Source organism: Panicum virgatum, chromosome 1K, assembly GCF_016808335.1.
Source record: "Panicum virgatum strain AP13 chromosome 1K, P.virgatum_v5, whole genome shotgun sequence".
Lineage (NCBI taxonomy): Eukaryota > Viridiplantae > Streptophyta > Magnoliopsida > Poales > Poaceae > Panicum > Panicum virgatum.
This window is the reverse complement of record NC_053136.1, coordinates 30,017,609-30,038,775: the sequence shown is the minus strand read 5'-3', so window position 1 is coordinate 30,038,775 and position 21,167 is coordinate 30,017,609. Positions and strand designations below refer to the sequence as shown.

At 47.0% G+C, this 21,167-nt stretch overlaps 1 protein-coding gene and 1 pseudogene across 1 annotated transcript; one reads left to right on the top strand and one right to left on the bottom strand.

Moving 5' to 3' along the window:
• Positions 1–54: 54 nt before the first annotated feature.
• On the bottom strand, positions 55–1,351 carry LOC120654400 (F-box protein At1g67340-like). Its single transcript, XM_039931927.1, has 3 exons — positions 1,167–1,351; positions 888–1,050; positions 55–804 (listed from the first exon to the last, which is right to left on the bottom strand). Exons 1-3 carry the CDS (start codon positions 1,349–1,351, stop codon positions 55–57), a joined length of 1,098 nt encoding a protein of 365 aa, XP_039787861.1.
• Positions 1,352–11,050: 9,699 nt separating this feature from the next.
• On the top strand, positions 11,051–20,795 carry LOC120654394 (annotated as a pseudogene).
• The last annotated feature ends 372 nt before the right edge of the window (positions 20,796–21,167 follow it).

Sequence of the window (21,167 nt, the reverse complement as noted above, 5' to 3'; positions counted from 1 at the left end):
TTACAGGAACGAAAGCACAACAGAAAATGACCCATATATATATGGCTCCTGCCTCTAGATAGGAAAGCCGGCGACATCGCCAGGCGCGGCAGCAGCAGCAAGCGCGCCGTTGACGTGGGCGGCGGCCTGGTTGGCCATGGCGGCCAGCAGCCACTGGTGCACGGGGACGCACTCCGCCCGGTGCCCCATCCTCCAGTGCAGCGCCTGGCACGCGCGGGAGCAGTAGCGCGCCACGGCGCACGCGGTGCAGCGCCGGAACTCGAACTGCCGCGTCTCGGGCCGCCCGCAGGTGGGCAGCGAGCACAGCAGTCTCAGGCGCGCCAGCGCCGGCGCCTGCGGCCGCGCGGCGAACCACTCGCCCAGGAACCTGTTGGCCGGGTGCGCCCACTCGAGGCGGCGCGGCGCGGCGGCGAAGCACCCGAAGTTGGTGTTCAGGCAGCCGGGGCCGCTGCCGACGTGGGCGAGGGCGGCGTCCCGGGCGGGCCCCTCGGGGTGCCTGGCGCGCAGCTCCTGCACGTTCGCCCAGACGGTGAGGCGGCGGCCGGCGGCGGGGTCTGCGGGCACGCCGAGGCCATTGCTCACGCAGAAGCCGAGGTCGCGGAGCGCACCGATGTGGCCGCCGGTCGCGGCGCGCAGGAACAGGCCTGCGGCGGCGCGGAGGCCTCGGTCGTCGACGGCGGGGCAGCCGGCGGCGTTGAAGCGGATGACAGCCGCAGCGAAGGTCGCCTCCGCGTGGCCGGAACTCACGGCCGCCTTGATGCGCAACCACCCTTGCCGCAGCCGCCCGAGGCAGTAGAATTCGATCTGTCAGCAGATCGATGACGCCGAGGCTTCGATTCGCGTAGAAACAAGAGGAAGTTATTAGTAGTTTAGAGTTAGACGCGCACCATGCCGAGCAGAAAGTTGGCGTCAGCGTTGCCGGCGTCGCCGCAGCGGCGGAGGAAGCTGTCCGCGGCGGGGCACCACCGGCCGGCGCGCACGGACACGCACGCTGCGGACGCCACCTTCAGCACCTGGGGCGTCATCACCAGTTCGCCGAGCTTCTTGCACCTGCGAGCGAAGCCATCACAACTTGGGCATCCGATCCTTTCCGGAGAGGGGGGGGGGGGGGGGGGGGGGCGGGGGGACACGATCAGAGCACACAATAATCCGGCCGGCGCACTTACACAAGCATGGCGGAGAAGAGGTCGGCCGGCTTGTCCGCCGACGACGACACGGCGGCGAGGATGGAGAGCACCAGGTCCTGCGGCAGCACGTCCAAGTCTCCCAGCTGGCTGCCGTCGTCCGGCTGCGCCGCCTCCACCCTAGGCCTCTTCCCCTCTGCCTTCTCCTGCTTACGCACAGCCTCCATAGGTCTCTCCCTCTCTCTCTCTCTAGCTACTAGATATCTGATCTTCCCGACACTGCGAGCTAGTGAAGAATAATCTCTGATCTCTCCGACACTGCGAGTGCTTCTTCACTTGGAAGAAGATTGCTCTGGACTTTGATGGGGACAAGAGCAGCCAAGCCGCGAGCGCTATTTATAGGAAGCGGGGCCGGGGTTGGTGAAGCGGCGGCGGTGACGAGTTTGCCCCCAAAGAACTTGAGAGCGCGCCGCTAACGGAGTGAGAGAGGGCTGCGCCGTTAAATCGGCAGCGGCGTGGCCTGCCGTTCTATAGATGTTCCTTGAAAATCTAATAAGTATATACTCTCTATTTTTTCTATTTTAATAAATATACACAGAAACGTAATTAGCATGAATTCTAGAAAACACCATCATCACAACAACTACAATCCGCAACATATGTCATGGGAACATTACAAAAATTAGAGGAACAACAAAAATTTCACTTTGGAGGGAATGCAATTTATGTGTCACATTAGAATATTAAAAATAATACAATTGAGCTCTAAAAAAACTAAAATTTAAACATGCAAAAATAGATGAAGTTTCATACAATTTCAAGAACTTAAAACAAATAAATGAAAATGAAATATCTCCTAATGATCTTTGATGCAATGGTTGCGCCACGTGGGGTGCCACAGTGGGGTGAGATGCTCTTAGCTAGATTCAGTTTCCATAATATCCATCAAGGTGGACCAGATTTTTACCATGGATAACACTCTTCATATCGATAACATTTAGCTATATATGTCATATAAGTCCATAAACCATTAATTTGTAGTTTTAGGTCCTTGAACTTGTATTTTATTTGAATCCTATGATAGGTATCTCTACCTTTAGTCCACCATTGTACTTTATTCAAATCTTATAAGAGGTATTGATGACTCTTACGACCTAAAAGATTCCATGATTCACAACATGAGAGATCAAATTCATAAAGCACTGTGATATTTAGATGGAGGGAGTAAGTATGTAGAAATGTCTAAATCTTACCAAGGGGCGTCGGATGTGAGCGTGGGCCATCGGTCCATTTTGAGATACGGGGCGTCGGAGGTGAGAATGGGCTATCGGTCCATTTTTGGTATAGGGGTATAAAGCGCCTCACATCATGGGCCTCCGCCGGCATGCATGTTTATGGAAAAGAAGAATCCTAGACCAAAATGGGAAGTCGACGAGTGGATGAAGCATCATGAAAAGGGGGCCTTTCGGCTATTTGGTCTGATGGATTGCCGGTCCATATGCGGGCTCAATATATGATTGATTGAGCATAGGCGGCCTATTGTTCTTTTCCGAGAACAAGCTCAATAAGGGAAGCAATGAGGGGTTCCTCATATGGGCTAGATCTGGAAGTTTTCGTATATGTATGTGCACCTAGTAGAACTTATATGTCTCCTTATATATCATATTTTTTGTGGCATGTCGTATGCATAAGTCTTTCGCCTTGTGGAACATAACACGGTCCAATTGCAACGAATGGTCGAGGGAATTGAGGTAGAGAGGCCTTTGTGCAAATAGATTTGGAGAAGCGAAGATGGGCTCATAATGATTCCAATCATTTGAACGGGAAATAGTGGCAGATCTAAAATAGAGCAAGGTGGGGCTAGCCCAGATCTGACGCCTGGGGTGCCCTTGCGCAGGTAGCTAGGCAACTGGTAGTGAACCATCTAGGGTTTGAGGACGTTGATTCTCAATAAGGATTATGGGGGGCAAATGACCGGCAACAATTTGAAAAGAAATAAAGCAGAGGTGGTGCGAGCACGTGCGCTCATGTGTGTTACTTATTATATTCTAGAATTATATTGATAATTCAATAAATGCATCTCATAATTTTATTCTTTCACCTTTAAGTATACGGTCATCAGTAGATTTAGTGTTCTATTATTCTTCCAACTTGCAAGCTATCTCTTCTAACGACTGAGTTAGAAAATACGAGTCGCTCTAGCCATAGAGAGACATAGACGAAATGAACAAAGAATGGAGAAACTAATTCAATCTTTGTTCCTTTGTATTATTCTCCACCCAAGGTATAGCTACACCTAACTAATTATCGAACAAAATTTTTGATAATACTTACTCCGCATAATTATTGAACAAATTATTATCATTATTTACTCATTTTTAGTTTATTAGAAGATCCCGTTTAAATTGTCGCAAAAAAAAGAAGATCCCGTTTAAATTAAAGTTTCGGACGGGCCGTGTGACGGAGACTGACGGGGCCGAAGCGATGCGGTGACGCGCGGCGCGTCTGATGGGCGGCGCGGGTTTGAGTGCTGGAAAGCCGGAAACGGTTGGCAGCTACAGATGGATGGAGGGCGCAGCCCTCACCGCGTGCTTGCCTGCGGGCTGCGTCATCGCGTCTGCGGCGGCGGCGGCGGGGGGGGGGGGGGGGGGGGGGGGGGGGGGGACTGCAGGCTGCATGCACGCAGCCCTTGCTTCGCTCCCCTTTCCAGTGGCTTTTCCCTGAGCGGCGCGCGCGGCGGGACTCCCCGGCCGTGTCTGCAAGCGTGGCGCAGCGTGTGCTCCATCGTCTCTATCTGTCACTCGAGACAAGAGGTTGTTGAAGCACCACCAGCAAAAGTCTTTAAAGAAAGATTCCGTGCAGTGTAGAACAAGTGATGCTTATAAACTGAAAACTGACTTCAGTTCATTGGCGATTTCTTTTTCGATTACGCCTCCCCAATTGTGTACTCCTCCGGATCGATATCAACTATGGACATGTTTATTTTCAGGCAAGATTTTTTTTGCGGTAAGCGAGATTATATAATCTAGCTTATAGGCGACGGATTACATAATCTAAATATTATATATTATTTGAGGTCTAGATTACTATATATAACTGAAATAAGCATGTTTTCAAAAGCTTATGGATTATTATAATCTATAGGTGTAGATTATTATATAATCTGATGAATAAGCTGGAGTGTTTGTTTCCTTGTGACATTATTTTTCTAATTTTAAGCTGGATTATTTAATCTCATGGCCATGGGCCAACAAATTAAATAGGGCGTATGTCTTCCTTGGAGAAAGAATATATGACAACATGGCTTGGCCAGTAGCGCCACCAGCAGCCCTTGGACTTTCCAGTGGCTTTTCGGTGGGCGGTGCAGAGGATTTGCTTGCATGACACAGCGTCTTGCAGCTTTACTGCACGAGACAAAAAAAAAACTATAGAAGCACAAGCAGAACTTTTTTTAAAAAGAAAAGACTCCTTGCCATGTGATCTGGCTATTGTGTTTTATTTGGTATGTGAAGTCCCTAAAAAGTATTACCCCTAATTTCATGCATGGTCCTCTCATTTTTGTGCACGCCTCTAGACATCAAATATGCGCATCTTTTTCTCCGAGGAAGACATATTTGATATCTAAAGCACGATGGGAATGTGTAATTGAAATATTGCATAAGAAGCAAGAGGGCTATGAAGTCAGGCAATAATCAGGTCGGGCTCTGGGTCAAAGTGGGAGGAGCAACACCTTAGGACCCATGCCGGAGAGGGGGCACAAGGGGTGGTCTTAGATCATGATCTTAGTATTCTCTTCACAATCCAACTTAGCCCTTATATATATTTTTATATCAAAGTTGTATAAGATAAGAAACTGATTTTTTATAGCTTGGCACTTAAATTATCTATGCTAAAATTTGAGCCCTTTTACCACCCTTAGTAGCAAGACTTCAGATGTTGTACACCTCATATGCATTGGGATAAGAACAAGATGTCTAGTCTCTGTATTTTAGCCTCATTAGCACCCCTCAGCCCAATATTCTGCACCCCCACGGGCTTGGTAGCCCAACTTTTGATTATTATCCAATGGTTTATCGACTTTATTTTGAAGTTTGTACTAGTGTTACATGTTGCTACTGCTACAGTTGAGAGGTGTTTCTCAACCATGAAGATTGTGAAAACACATTTGCGCAATCACATTGGTGATAAGATCATAAGCAATAGCCTTATTTGCTATGTGGAGAAAGAAGAGATGCTCAAAGTTACCAATGAGACTGTTCGTTCATCGCTTTATGAAAATGCAAGGTCGTAGATTTGATGATGAAGATTAAAGGTAATGGATTGTAGTTTTCTAATTTGCAATATTCTCTGTTCTTGAAAAATGTTATTCAATTGATTTATGAATCATTTGTTTTCTCTTCTAGTCCATTAAATCATCGATTATGTTGAAGATTTGAAGACAAATTGATGTGTTTTGCCTATATTAATATTATTTACCAACTTATTAAATATTATTAGTGGATTTCTTCATTTTGCTAAAAAAATATTCTTTTTTCATTGTTGCACCCCCTCCATTCTAGTCTAGTTTCGCCACTGCAGCTGAGTGCCGAGGCTGACCGTCCTACAACTAGCACTAACCCTCCCAACTCAGTGGCTCCTGCAATCCTGCTCCTTCAGCATGGCCATCAAGATTCAAGTGATGGTTTGATCTTGCATTCCATATTTGGAATTGTGACTAATGAGTTAAGAGTATCTCCAAGAGCTCTTGTATCTTGGATAGATTGGCTAAAAAAAGGAAAAGGAGACAAAAAAAAACCCCATCCAACAGATAAGCTATCCATCTCGTCTTCTATCCTTGTCTTGTATCCACGGGATTTCGCTAGGCAAAGATGCCCAGCCCATCGGCTCTTGTATCCTGCCCACATGGCCCCATCCCGCCTCTTACGCCCACACTCGTGACCCATCGGAGCCTCTATTTCTCACTCCGAAATTACAGATGTCATCCTGCCCGCTCTATTTCTCACTCCGAACTTACAAATGCCATCCTGCCCGCCTGAGTCCTCTATTTCTCACTTCGAAATTACAGATGTCATGCTGCCCGCCTGAGTCACTACCGGATTCACTGGCTTTGCCGAGTGCCGGTTACACTTGGCAAAGGCCAGTTTGCACTCGGCAAACTCTTTGCCGAGTGTAACACTCGGCAAACACCACTCGGCAAAGCCTCCCACGGCACAGTGGTCTTTGCCGAGTGTCGGATTTCGGGCACTCGGCACTCGGATTTCGACCCACTAGGCCACTACTAATTTTAAATTAACTTCGACCGATTATTCCCTGCACACATAAAATTAACAGAAAATAGTAAACCAATCAATAAAAGTTTTTTATGTTAGTAGGGATTAAATTATCAAATTTAAGTAGGGAGAAAAAAATTTGAAGGACGAAAGAAATTTTTTTAACCAAATTTGCCGAGTGCCTTATCTCCAGCACTCGGCAAAATTACTCCTTTGCCGAGTGCCAGGTGGTGGCACTCAGCAAACACTTGACGCCGTCAGCCCCCCCTAACGGGCGGCGCACGGTGGGCGCGCATGCTGGGCACGTGCGCAGTCTTTGCCGAGTGCCGCCGGGCCAGCACTCGGCAAAAGGGACATGTTGCCGAGTGCCACTTTTTGCCGACGGCCGGCACTCGGCAACGCTTGGGCATGCCATGTGGCAGATGTTTGCCGAGTGCTCGTTGCCTGGCACTCGGCAAACCATGTCTTTGCCGAGTGCCCGTGTCTTAGCTCTTGACAAAGGCCGAGACACTCGGCAAATTTGGGTTTTTCGGTAGTGAGTCCTCCAATGCTGGCCTCCGATAACATGATTGGTGGGCCTCCATTGACACCAGCCCGGTGCATTGTTATCACCTATCTGCACACCACCCTCCTCGACGATGTGGGCCCAGGTCGGGTACGAGCAGCCAAAATTGGTGAAGATCAGACCGACCAGTCAGTCCGAAGTTCATTTTTATTTTCCAGGTGTAGTAACTTAAATACGCGATTGACATTACTCGCCATCAAAAACATCATTTTTTTTAGTTTCTCGTTGGGAGAAAAATTCATAGATGCAACTTACAACACTTTTAGCTATGCAATTAAGGGGCTAACCTAGCTTGCCAATCAAAAGTGCCTTATTGTCTAACAAAAAATTGACTATGTTAAGATGATAAGGCAATATTCTTACACAGGTACGGACCTGTTTATTATAGAGAACCTTAAAAAAACAACCACTTGAAGTCAAGTAAAAAAAAGAAAACTAGAGGCTTGAAAGTATAACATGATAGGTGATAAGCTTTTGACTAAGCATCTCCAATAGTTCCCAATATTTTCTCCCCAAAACTTGATTGAAGGTATAAGAAGGCAAAAAAGAGTCCATCTCCAATAGTTTCCCATTTTTACTTCTCAAGATGAGAAGTTGTGGCCCCACAAGGATAATTCCGCAGGAAACGGTACGGGGGAGTGGCGATCTGGAGGGGAGAAGTGGTGCGTAGGCCAATTTGTCAATTGTTAGATGATGAGGAACTATTGGAGAGTGTTTTTCCCCTTTTTCAAAAAAAAAGATGAGAAAGAGAGATTAGAGATTGTTTGAGATGCTCTAAAACGACAGGCAACTTTAATTTCTTTTGCCTCCTGAGCTCTGATCTGTTTTGCTCCCGTTCTTTCCACCTCCCTTTTCCGCCCCTCAAATGTCTTTTGTCATCTCCGGTAGCATTCCTACCATTCACCATTCAGAGTTTGAAATTTCAGTGAAACTCGGGGATATTTTTAGCGAAATTTGATTGTAGTGGTGGTATTTGTTACTTGTTATTTTTTTTGGCTAGAATTCATCCTTAGAGTTTCAAATAACAATCAAAATTTACCAAATTTCAAAATATTAGCATACTAGTGTTACGGTCCCGTCGGATTTTTTATTAAACAAGTAGCTTGAACACTACTAGCATTTTTTTTGCTGATAAGCACTACTAGCATTAGTGGCTTCTCTTTGTCAAATCAAGGGCAAGGTGGCCTTATACCCAAAACATATATTGAGGTCTTGTTTGGGAAGGCTCCTTGGGTGGCTCCTTGAGGAGCTTTAGGCAAAATTCGCCCAAATGATGAAAAATGATTTCGGTACCGAAGCTCCTTCCTACTCCCTGAAGTTATTTGGTAGAGTAGGAACCCAGAAAACTTGCTCCTATGGCTCCTCCTCATCTATTGCTGTTTTTTATCTCTGGTGGAGCTTGCAGGTGGCGCGGGAGCCCGAGGCGGGGCTGATGGCCGGTGATAGGGGAGGAGGCGAAGCAGCGGAAGGTGACGGGCGCTATGCGAGGAGGAGGAAGAAGATAAGGGGGGGGAGAGAGAATGGGATGGAAAGAAAAGAAATGGAAAATAAATAGCAAGAAAAATAAAAATAGAAAAAATATGGGCAATATGGACATTATATCTTTTCTATAATATAATCATTTCATCTTTTCTATATATTTTAATATTCCAAAGAAGCCATTTACCAAATGTTTTGCCAACCAGACAATCCGGAAATGAAAAAAATCCATTTTGCATGAAGAGCCACAGCCGGAGCCTTGCTAAACTAGCCCTGAGTTAGGGCATGTTTGGCAGGGCTCCAGCTCCTAAAAAAAGCTCTGGTTCCAGCTCCTCTGGTGGAGCGGTTTCTCTGGTGGAGTTGGAGCCGTTTTGAAAAACGTTTGGCAAAACGGCTTCACCTGTTGGATTGAGGCCGTAAAAAGTCTAAATTGCTCTTTCCTATAATTTTTCTTTACCTTTTTTTCTTTCTTATTTTCCTTTTTCTCCTCTCCTTTTCTTTTTCTCTTCCTTTTCCTTTCTCCTACTCTCCTCCTTATCCATTCGCCCCACCTCCCCTGCACTCGCGGCCCCGTCAACCTCCGCCCGCACCTCCTGCCGCTAGCCGCGAGCTCCGGCTTTCCGCCACGAGCTCCTGCCGTCTGCCGCCCACAACTCCTCCTCCTGCCGCCCGCGCCTCCTCCACTTGCCGTCACCCACGCCTCCTCCCCCTCCCGCCCACGCCTCCTCCCGCCATCCACGCCTCGCCACCACCGCGAGCTCCCGCTGGCCGCCGGAGGAGGTGTGAGGAGGTGTTGCACGGGGGGGGGGGGGGGGCAGGGGGCAAGCGACTCCATGGAGCCGGACGGAGCCACGTTTTTTTACTCGGCCTCCCCAAAAGTGCTCAAGAGAGCATGTTTTTTCTGGGGCTCCGGAGCTGAAGCCGAGAGTAAAGCACCCGTTTGGCAGGGCTTCGGCCAGAGCCGGTTTTGGAGCCGCTCGTGGAGTCCTGCCAAACAAGACCTTATTATCAATCCTTCGTATACTTGGCTGGTGCGGCCTGCATCTCAAACCCTCTTATTGCCTTAGAGAAATTTAAATATTTGTCATCGTTACAGATGGCACTCCTCTAGATGCCATCTTTAGAAACACTCAGGGGCGGATTTACAGGGGGTGCTAGGGGGGCTCTAGCCCCCCCTACTGTCCAAAACCTCCATTGAAATCAAAGGAGAAATATGAGAAAAAAAGAGAAAAAATGTGAAGAAATGAGTGGAGATAGGGAGGAGGAAGAACCAAGCCCCCCCCCCTAAGTTGAAACTCTGCGTCCGCCACTGGAAACGCTCCTATGTATTTGCCACCGCATGCAGTTAAACTCCTACGCTTTTACCATTTTAGCTGGGCTGGAACACCACGCAGTCAGCAAACGTGGCCGTGCTTCTCCTCGTGCCGCTGGTTCTCTCTACATCCACTCGCTGGCATGTGGGCCCTATTGGTCAGGGTCTTCTTCAACCTCTTGCTTGGGCCACGCAGTGAGGGAATGGGGAGGTAGCTGCGCGACCCTTGCCCTGCGCGAGGCACATGCTGCGGAGCCCGGCGAGGGCCGGCGTGCACATGGCCCTGAACTCGGCGACGAGCTCGAGCCACAGGCGCAGGCGCTGGACGAAGGCCGCGGGCGAGGCGAGCACGCACGTGGCTCTCCAGGTGGCCTGCCGGCACCCACCGGAGACCCTTCAACGCGGCAATGGGGGACTCCAGGTGGCCCTGCGCATGCGCACTGTCTGAAGCAGACCGAGAGGCGAGAGCCATGCGTTGTGCGGCGGCATTAAGCTCGGAGTACGTCACCGTGGCGTACGACGATGAGCCGTCACGCCGGCCGTCGTCGTCAGCCCATATGAAGGCAGGCTTGGGGCCAAAACGCCGGCTTCCAAGCCCACACGTGGAGGTATTGGTCGACCACCGGCTGGTCGGGGTAGCAGGGGTCGTAGTTCTCGGTGGACTGCCGTGCCACGCTCTGTGCCACCGCCGTGTGCTTGGTGTGCGGGAGCATGTGCGATGCGGTCCTGTATTTATAGAGCCCATGATGCGTGTCATTTCCATGTACACTGATTGAGCAGGCGCAGCTGCTACTCGACATGGTTTCAGCCCTTCCCGCCAGAGGTTGAAGACGACCCGACCGATGGGGCCCACATGTCAGTGAGTGGATGGAGGGCAAACTAGCAGTGGGAGGAGAAGCGTGGCCACGTTGGCTGATTGCGTGGCGTACCAACTCAGTTAAAATGGCGTGGCGTACCAACTCAATTAAAATGGTAAAGGCATAGGAGTTTAATTGTATGCGGTGGCAAATACATAAAAAGTGGCATCTGGATGAGTGTATATTTAAATTTCCCTTGCCTTGACCCTTGTTGAAACTTGGGTACCCCGCCGACACCCGACCACCAGGAGCCATCCACGGAGTGTCCCTTTTCTCTCGTTTTGTGTCGGGTGCGCTTAGCAATTTTCCACCTTCCATTCCGTCTGGCCTGTTTAATTCGGTCCCCTTCCTCCTCCGCTCCTCGCTCTCCATTTCCCTCCAGAACCTCCTCCCCTTCCCGCCTCCTTCCACTCCCAAAGCCCTACCAACCTCCACCGCCAGCCATGGCGCCGCCCCTCACCAGTGGTAAGAGGCACCATATCCCAGCCCCGGACCTGCCTAGCTCCTATCCCTAACCCTAGCTAACACGCCCGCACACTTTCTGCTGCAGGATCCGGCACGCTGGAACGGCGGCTCCTCCACGCGGCGGCCGACGGCGACCTCCGCCGCTTCAAGGGTACGTGCGCGCGGGCCGCGACCCGCTCCCCCTCCCCCCCGTGGTTTTGCGCTGGCTTGCGTTTGTCTATGCCTGGCAGGGACCTGATTTTGGGCAGTTCGCTGAACCGTGCCTCAGGGACTGCGAGCGCGCTGGACGGCGGGAAGGGCCGCATCGCGGAGGCGGTGGAGGCCGTCAGGGACTGCGGTGCCGGGTCGCTGCACGTCGCTGCGGGTCGCGGGAGGATGGCGGTGTGCACGTACTTGGTCGAGGAGCTTCACTTGGACGTCGACACCACCGACAATTCAGGTCGATTGTTCGTCTCTCTCTCTCTCTCTCTCTCTCTCTCTCTCTCTCTCTCTCTTCCATGTTTTTAATTCAGGAATGTGTGGAATGATAGAAGCCTTGCTCTCAAGGGGAGCTGATGTTGATTCCTTTTCTTATTGTGGGACACCACTGCATGCTGCTGTTATTGGAAAGCATGATGCTGCTGTGAAGATTTTGTTGGACCACCACGCTGACGTGAGTATTTTCACACGATTCTTTTATGCCTATATCTTTGATGTAAGATTGGTTGGTGTTATTTGATTGGCTATATTTGTGACATGCTTTCATTTGTTATTTTTCCATATTCCTTCACCTTTTTGGAAAAATCAGTTCTGTTTCATTGAATGGGACACTTTTTTTTAATAAATACTACTTCCTCCATTCCAAAGTATAGATTGTTTTAGTATTTCCAGGTGCATAATTTTTGCTATGTATCTAGAAATAGTGTAAATTTAGGTGCATAGCAAAATCTATGCATCTAGAAATGTGAAAATATCTATAATTTGGAATGGAGGGAGTACCAATTACTAAATGATTTTGGCACTTCACTGTTATTTAACTTTTCCACACCAAATTTCTGTGCTTGCTGCATGCCTGCAAACTTTAATCATCTAAGGGTTACTACTTGTGTTTTATTGACAGTGTAACAAGGCAATGTCCATTCATTATACACCTATGATCGCTGCTCTCCATGTTCGTTCACTGAAATGTGTGAAGCTTCTGATTAAAGTAATATACATTCTTATTTAATCCAATTGGTATTTGTTTTGTCACTCTTGGGAAGGAAACATAAGACATTTGAGATTATGCAAATTATGACACTTATTTTGGATATGTTTCTGTAAACTTCTTTTGTATCAGGCGGGTGCTGATGTGAAGGGTGTTGGTCAACTAACCCCATTAATTGTCGCTGCAAATGAGGGCTTAACTGATTTCTACAAGTGCTTACTGGATACTGGTGCTGATCCTGATGTTCGTGATGATGTAAGGATTGGTTTCTCTTGTTCCTCTTGTTAGATATATATGTATCTTTTGTAGTTTCTCCATTGTATAAGGGGTTTTGTGCATATGTCCTAATACATGTACATGTATATATATGGGCCTAGAGCCCTCTTAATGAATACAAGTGCTATTCATAACATGGTATACAAAGCCAAAATTTATGGTTAGGGTTTCTTTTCTCTCTCCCAATTCATCCTCTGCACGTCGCACTTGCATGCCGGTTGCTTCGTTGTGCAACCTCTTTGTCGATCCTCTGTTCGCCCGTGGCTGTGCCGTCTCCTCCTTGGCGTCGGGCCACCGGGATCCTCTGCCGGGCCGTTCAGGATTCGAACGCTGCCCGCCGTCACCTGGACGCCTCGATTGGTGGTGGTGTTGCTCGTCGGCGCGGCCGTTCGTCGCAGTCGCGGCCTCCTCCCGCTGCCTCAGGTCGTGCGTCGCCCTGCCTCCGGGTGCGCGCCGCCCCACCTCCGGCCGCGCGCCGCCCCGCCAAGGGCCACGCACCGCCCGTCCTGTCGCCTCAGGCCATGCACCGCTCCGCCAGGTGCATTCCCGTCAGGGAACTCTATTTTTGGTTCAATCGAGCCTTACACAGAGGTGATCCTCTCGTATTAAAAAAAAAAGAAAAAGAAAAGAGGACTACTGTTGTGGTCTGGTGGCTGCTGTCGACTCGTTTTGTTGCTTTACTTTGCCCCGGACTTGTTAGTAGGGTACTCAATAAAAAAAACTGCTGCCGCCGCCGCTTTTCTTATGCGCTCTCGCTGTCGACCGTTGCTTTTCCTTTGCACTCTTGACGACGACCGTTGCTGTTTGGGATGGCGTCTCCTTCCGTTCCGTCATCTGGTGGTGTGCAGATTATGTGATGTCCGGTGCTTTTCAATGGCACCAACTATCGCGACTGGGTTCCTCGTCTACGCTAGCACATGCGTGGTCTTCGTCTTTGGGAGTTCATTACTGGTGATATACCCTTCCCACCTCCTCCTGTTGCTCCTGTCAAGCCCATTATTCCTGATAAGGCTATTGATGCTGAGAAGACAAAGATACTTGATGATTATGATGCCAGTATGGAGTCATATGTGTTTCAGTTTGCTGCATATAGGACATGGTTGGATGAGGATGCTCGTGCTGGTGCTGTTTTTCTACAGATATTGTTGGTTTTGAGCATGCACATCAGATGTGGGCCTTTCTTCGTGAGTGTTATGAGCCCACTGGCCAGTCTACTTAAATTGCTGCTCTACGTCAGGAATAGCTATTGCGCCAGGGTGATTCTACAGTTGATGATTTCTATACTCAGATGTCCGCAGTGTGGCGTCAGCTTGACTCTATTAGTCCTCCACTATCACCCAGCACTTGTGACTCATGTAAGGCTCAGAAGGTTGCTCTGGAGACTAGGCGCACTTATGATTTTTTGATTCGTCTTCGTGATGAGTTTGAGCAGCTTCGAACTCAGCTGGTTTCCCATGTGCCCTGTGTTTCTCTGATGGAGGCTCTTGCTGCTGTTCGCAATGAGGAGCTGCATCTTCAGAATGCTGGTCAACTGCAGTCTTCTTCTTCTTTGTCTTCAGTATTGGCTGCTCGGTCTTCTTCGTCTCCAGCTGTCGCCCCTCCACCTAAGGCGCCTCTTCCAGCAGCCTCTTCTTCTGAGGGAGGAGGGGGTGGTCGTCTTAATTGTAATTATTGCGGTAAGAAGACTCATGTGGAGGCATTTTGCTTCAAGAAGAAGGATCAATTTCGCCGAGGTGGTAGTGGTCGTTTTTCACAGGATACAGGTGGTGCTGGTGGTTTTGGTACTGGAGGCTCTCAGCGGAGTTCTGCTGGTTCTGAGACACAGGAGATGCTCATGTTACTCAGGAGCTGCTGGTTCTGTTACTCAGTCCTCTGCACAGTCAGATGCTGCTACTGCTTCTCAGTCTTCTTTAGGTACTTTACCATGTATTCTTGATTCTGGTGCTTCTTTCCATATGACTCCTGATCGTACCAGTCTTTCTTCTATTAGTCCATCATCCCTTCCTATCACTGTTCAAACTGCGGATGGATCGTCTTTCTCTGTTGCAGGGCAGGGAACTCTTTTGTCTCCCTCTTTTCATGTGCCTGCTGTTTCTTATGTTCCCAAACTAACCATGCAGCTTATCTCTGCTGGCCAGCTCACTGATCATGGTTGTTGTGTCATTCTTGATTCTGACTCTTGTTGTATTCAGGATCGCATCACGGGTCTCCTGGTTGGTACTGGCCCTCGTCGACGTGATTCTCAGCGTCTTTGGGGGGAGCTTGACTGGCTTCGTCTTCCTTCCGCTGCTTCTGCCAGTCTTGTTGGTTCTGCTCTGTCCATGTCATCCACATCGTCTTTTGCTCAGTGACACCATCGTTTGGGACATCTCTGTGGCTCGCGTCTGTCTACACTCGTTCGTTGTGGTCTTTTAGGGTCAGTCTCTGGTGATGTATCTCTAGAACAGTGTCAGGGTTGTCGTCTAGGGAAACAGCTCCAGCTTCCTTACTATTCTAGTGAGTCGGTGTTGAAACATCCTTTTGATCTTGTTCATTCTGATGTATGGGTCTGGCTCCCTTTGTCTCGAAAGGAGGCCATCGATATTATATTATTTTTATAGATGATTTTTCTCGCCACACATGGGTTTATTTTATGAAAAATCATAGTGAGGCTTTGTCTATCTATAGAAATTTTGCTACTATGATCCGTACTCAGTTTGATACCTCTATCAGGGTCTTTCGTGCTGATTCTGCTAGGGAGTATTTATCTGGAGCCTTTCGTCAGTTTCTTTCTGAGCAAGGCACTCTTGCCCAATTCTCTTGTCCCGGTGCTCATGCTCAGAATGGTGTTGCTGAATGTAAACATCGTCATTTGCTTGAGACTGCTCGTGCTCTTATGATCGTCTCTTCTATTCCACCACATTTTTGGCTGAAGCTGTTTCCACTGCCACTTATCTTATTAATATTCAGCCTTCATCCTCTCTTCCTGGTGGGATTCCGTATGAGCGTCTTTGTGGCAAGCTTCCTGACTATTCTTGTCTTTGCCTTTTTGGATGTGTCTGCTATGTGCTTCTTGCACCTCGTGAGCGCACTAACCTGACCGCTCAATCTGTTGAGTGTGTTTTTCTGGGATACAGTGCTGAGCATAAGGGGTATCGTTGTTGGGATCCTGTTGGCCGTCGGATGAGGATTTCACGGGATGTTACTTTTGATGAGTCTCGTCCTTTTTATCCTCGCCCTTCCCCTGATGCTTCTCAAGCATCTGTCATTGAGCCACTCTCTTTCCTACTTTTTCCTGATACTCCTATTGCTCCTATGTTTCCTTCACACATAGTCCCTTCTTCTGAGGCTCCTGTTGAGTTGCCTGTACTCCCTTCACCTGAGGAGCCTTCTTCTGCGGTCCCTTCACCTGTGGTTCATTCTTTTTCGAAGGATATTCCACAGGTTCCTATGGGTACTACTTATGATAGTAAACCGCTTGTCACACATGTCTACACACGTACTCGGCGGGCTGTCAGATCATCTTCTGACGAGCCATCTGCTCTTGATGAGCCATCTTCTTCTGCTACACCTTCTGATGCTGAGCCAGCTCCTTCTGATGCTGAGACAGCTCCACGATATGTTCTTCGTGATCGGCAGTCTCTTCGGTCTCCAGATAGGCTTGGTTTTGCCGGTACTGTTCTCTCTGAGCCGACTTCTTACCGTGATGCCATTCAGCATCAGGAGTGGCAGCATGCTATGGCCGAGGAGATTGCTGCTCTTGAGCGCACTGACACGTGGGATCTTGTATCTATTCCTGCACATGTCCGTCCTATCACTTGTAAATGGGTTTACAAGGTTAAGACCCGCTCTGATGGTTCTCTTGAGCGCTACAAAGCTCGTCTTGTAGCGCGTGGTTTTCAGCAGGAGCATGGTCGGGACTATGATGAGACATTCACACATGTGGCTCATATGACCACTGTTCACACTCTTCTTGTTGTGGCTTCTGTTCGTGAGTGGTCTATATCTCATCTTGATGTGAAGGATGCCTTTCTTAATGGTGAACTCAATGAGGAAGTGTATATGCAGCCGCCACCTGGGTATTCGGTCCCTAAGGGTATGGTATGTCGCCTTCGCCGCTCGCTTCATGGCCTCAAGAAAGCTCCCCATGCTTGGTTCTAGCATTTTGCTTCTGTGGTCACTGCTGCTGTTTTTTCTGCCAGTACTCATAATCCTGCGCTCTTTGTTCACACTTCCTCTCGTGGTCGGACCCTTCTCCTCCTTTATGTTGATGACATGATCATCACTGGAGATGACTCTGAGTATATTGCCTTTGTGATGGCACGTCTCAGTGAGCAGTTTCTTATGTCTGATCTAGGTTCCCTTCGTTACTTTCTTGGGATTGAGGTTTCTTCCACACCTCAAGGTAACCTGTCCCAAGAAAAATACATTCAGGATCTTCTTGATCGTGCTTCTCTCACTGACCACCATACTGTAGAGACTCCTATGGAACTTAATGTTCATCTTCGTGCCATTGATGGGGAGCCCCTTCCAGATCCCACTCGTTATCGTCATCTTGTTGGGAGTCTTGTTTATCTTGGTGTTACTCGTCCTGACATCTCATATGCTGTCCATATCCTGAGTCAGTTTGTCTCCGCTCCCACTCAAATCCACTATAGTCATCTTCTTCGTGTTCTGCATTATCTTCGTGGGACTATATCTCATCGCTTGTTCTTTCCTCGCTCTAGCTCTTTACGGCTTCATGCATATTCTGATGCTACTTGGGCTAGTGATTCCACTGATCGTCGATCTCTTTCTGCTTATTGTGTTTTCCTTGGTTGTTCTCTCATTGCTTGGAAGACTGAGAAGCAGGTAGCAGTTTCTCGTTCGAGTGCAGAGGCTGAGTTGCGAGCTATGGCTCTTGGGACAGCGGAGGTTACTTGGCTATGGTGGCTACTTGAGGATTTTGGTGTTTCTGTTTCTGAGCCGACTCCTCTTTTGTCTAACAGTACAGGTGCTATTAGCATTGCTCGTGATCCGGTGAAGCATGAGCTCACTAAGCATATTGGTGTTGATGCTTCTTATACACGAGCACAGGTACAAGATGATGTTATTGCTCTTCAGTATGTGCCTTCAGAGCTTCAGTTGGCAGATTTCTTTACTAAGGCACAAACCAGAGTTCAGCACAAGTTCTATCTCTCCAAACTCAGTGTCATGGATCCACCTTGAGTTTGAGGGGGGGCTGTTAGATGTATATGTATCTTTTGTAGTTTCCCCATTGTATAAGGGGTTTTGTGCATATTTTTTAATACATGCACATGTATATATCCGGGCCTAGAGCCCTCATAATGAATACAAGTGCTATTCATAACACCTCTTTGCTTCTATGTGCATGTTTTTCACACTGTGGAATGATTGTTTAGACTGGATGTTTACTCTAGGTATTCAGGCTTATGAAAGGTGGTCTATTTCCTAGTGGATGTTACTATTGATATTTGGTGTCCTACATATTGTTGTATCTTAGCGTATTGACAAAAGGCTTGTAAAGGTGAAGCTTATGATATATAATCTCGATAATATCCTACACAATCCTCCATGCTCTTATTTTTCTATTTCTTTGTCCTGAAAAAAACTTAGTATATAGTTTTGGACACAAACATGATAATCTTCTGAAATCTTTCCTAAGTTCATGTTGGTTTCACGGAGGGGCATACAATGGGTTTATCAAACCTAGTCTTCGGATTATAATGCACATATATTGAAATGTGTCTTTCCTTATTCTTAACAGGGGGGTCACCTGCCAATAGAGATTGCTGCACACAACAATAGACGAAAAGATGTGGAGATCCTTTTTCCAGTAACATCTCGTATTCCATATGTTCATGACTGGAGTGTTGACGGGATCCTTGCTTATGTAAAATCAGTGCCAAAGGAGGAGGTAAGAGCTTGAGCATCGATGACATATTTAGCAATTAATGGTATGATTAAATATTTGGACAAGATCATTTTCTGTTTTTAAAAATCATCAATGCATTCCCTGACTGGGAGGGAAGTATATGGAAATTTAAAACTCATGCCTCCCCTTTCCTAATGCAGCAATTAAAAATTAATTGACTGAAATATGAAGTAGTAAATTATGTTGATTTATAAGGGTTTAGTAGCATAGTAGGAGTGGTGGATGAGTAGATGAATGCCAATTCGACATATGATTTGTGTCTTATTGGATTTATTTCTTTAATTCTGTAATTTTAATTCTTTGCTATTTGAAAGGGTTTCATTCACAGTTTTGCTGTCACCTTTCGTTTGTTTCTGCACTTATAATTCACTTGGAGTGACTAACCTGGCAATACCAAATTGATATGCATACAAAGAGCATTGCAAGTCAGGGCTTTTACAACACCCCCACCCACCTCTGGGTCAAATTCTTTTTCTTTCTTCACCATATGACGTGCTATTCACAATTCCCCCCCCCCCTATATGAGCTCAATTTTCCCTCAAATTGAGTACATTTATCTTTCTTCCTGCTGATGTTCAGGTGGGAGATTTGTTTTTGCATGAACTTAAACAGTGTTTAAATGTTTCAGAATGACCCGCTGTACAAAATGGACCCAGCTTATCTGAAATCAGAAGGAAGCAAGGCATACAAGAGAAAAGATTATGTTTCTGCAGTAAATTTCTATTCCATGGTATATTTTATACTTTCCTCATTTACCATACTCCTAATTTATCATTGCCTGAATTATTTTTCCTAATATGCTGTTGTGGTTTGTCAACTTACAATTGAGTGACCTGCACCATTTTGATTGTTTCGGAAGGATACAAACAATAATATGATTCATGTGATCAGTTTATGTCTCTTCCTTCCAAGTTTTAGTTTCCCTCATGCGTTCACATCTAAGCTGTAAAGAAAAGTGTTACAGATCGGGTTTTGCCGTTTTGGTAACAAATGTTATAGTCATTAATGGGTTGGCATGGTTCTGGGACCTTGTCAACTAGCTGCCACCACGGCAAAGGGTTGTGCACCAGAGGCGTGAGAGAGGAAGGGGGTAAAAAGGACCTCGTTTGTGCTTAATCCAAATGACAGAGGCCTAACACCTTTAAATTGATGCTTGAACCTAGCAAAGTTATTTACTCCAATCTAATAATGAATCCTAACCCACCTAAGATATTATCTTATCAAGTTCCTAAGAACACAAGTACACAACTTAATAGGCCGAGCTAGTAGTGGTCGTAGTCCCAGCTCTGTTGGTTCCTGTGCCTTCTTCATTGTCATACAGATCGAGCTGACTTGCCCTGCCTCTGGTAATAGAGCCCCACCATTACAAAAAGCTATTGTGATTTTGTAATAGGCATACAGCAAGGGATGTTTTCTTCCTCCTATAGGGTCTTCTTGCCTCACCTTCAATTGAGTTTTGAATTGGACCTGAATAGAGGTCAACACCAAATTTGCATTGGAGTTCAGATATAGGGGAAAAGCTATTTTCTTGATGCTTGATGGATGTGATAACCAAATTTGCATCCTATTATAGTAAACTTAATTCCTCCAATATTTCAGATCAAGTTTACCATCTTTCTAGCAATACAACTGCCAGCTGGTGTGTACAGGCTTAAGTAAACAGTTAAGTCCTGTATGCAAGTGGTAAATAGATGTGATGGTTGATAGTGTGACTTGTAGGCAATCAAGCTCGATCCTTCTGATGTTATCCTGCATTCAAATAAGAGCCTTTGCTGGATTAACTTGGGTGATGGAGACAAAGCTTTGTTGGATGCTGAGTTTTGCCGGATGATGCAGCCTGATTGGCCAAAGGCCTGCTACAGGCAAGGGGCTGCTCATATGTTACTGAAGGTTAGACAAAACATTATAATACATAGCTGTTGCTGTGGCGAGTCCATTTTGTCCGATAACATTTTGTCTTCAGAACTATGAAAAGGCATGTGACGCATTTCTTGCTGGTCTCAAGTTGGACCCAACAAATGTTGAGATTGAGAAGGCATTAAGGTACCCCACTCTACTCTGTGTGTTTGAAGTGCAAACCTCATTCTGGTTTCCATTACTCGTCATAATAGTACCATCGATAATTTTATATTGCAATAAAGAGCTAAAACTACTTATTTTATTTGTTAGAAATGTATCACCTAGATCATTGTCTCGTGATGGAATCTCCTAGCGTCACTTATGCATATGCCATGCATGTTGCTACTTGGACCCACTTGTATGGCAGTTTAATTGTCCTAATTTCTGATTATGCAGGGAGGCTTGCAATTCCTTGAAGATATCTCTTGGTACCAAAAGGGTTTCCTAATCATTGATTTTTTTCTAGGAATTGTCAACAGTAAAGGTGTGTGGAGTTGAAAAATTCCACATGGTCCTGTATTTGCAAACTTATCTGGCTAAACTATCTTTTGGATGCTGAGGAATTTTCCCAATTTTCTCCTTGTACATACTCCGTATATATTGCTAAAAACAGCTAAAACAACTTATTTTACTTGTTGGAGACACATGCATTACATCAATACTGTCTCACGAGTCACGACGGAATCCTCAAGCAGCAAAAGCATCACCTACTCGTGGCAGGCCAGCACGTCTGCACGTGTATGTTGCATGCTTGCATTCATGCACGGAGCCATGGCCACGTCTCAAACAGCCGTGTCCACTTTGCTTTCAACATGGTCAA

Coding starts and splice junctions, on each gene's coding strand:
- LOC120654400 (XM_039931927.1), bottom strand. CDS start 1,351: ATGGAGGCTGTGCGTAAGCAGGAGAAGGCAGAGGGGAAGAGGCCTAGG. Junction 1,051..1,166: donor CTCTTCTCCGCCATGCTTGT/GTAAGTGCGCCG, acceptor CTTCGCTCGCAG/GTGCAAGAAGCTCGGCGAAC. Junction 805..887: donor CCAACTTTCTGCTCGGCATG/GTGCGCGTCTAA, acceptor ATCTGCTGACAG/ATCGAATTCTACTGCCTCGG.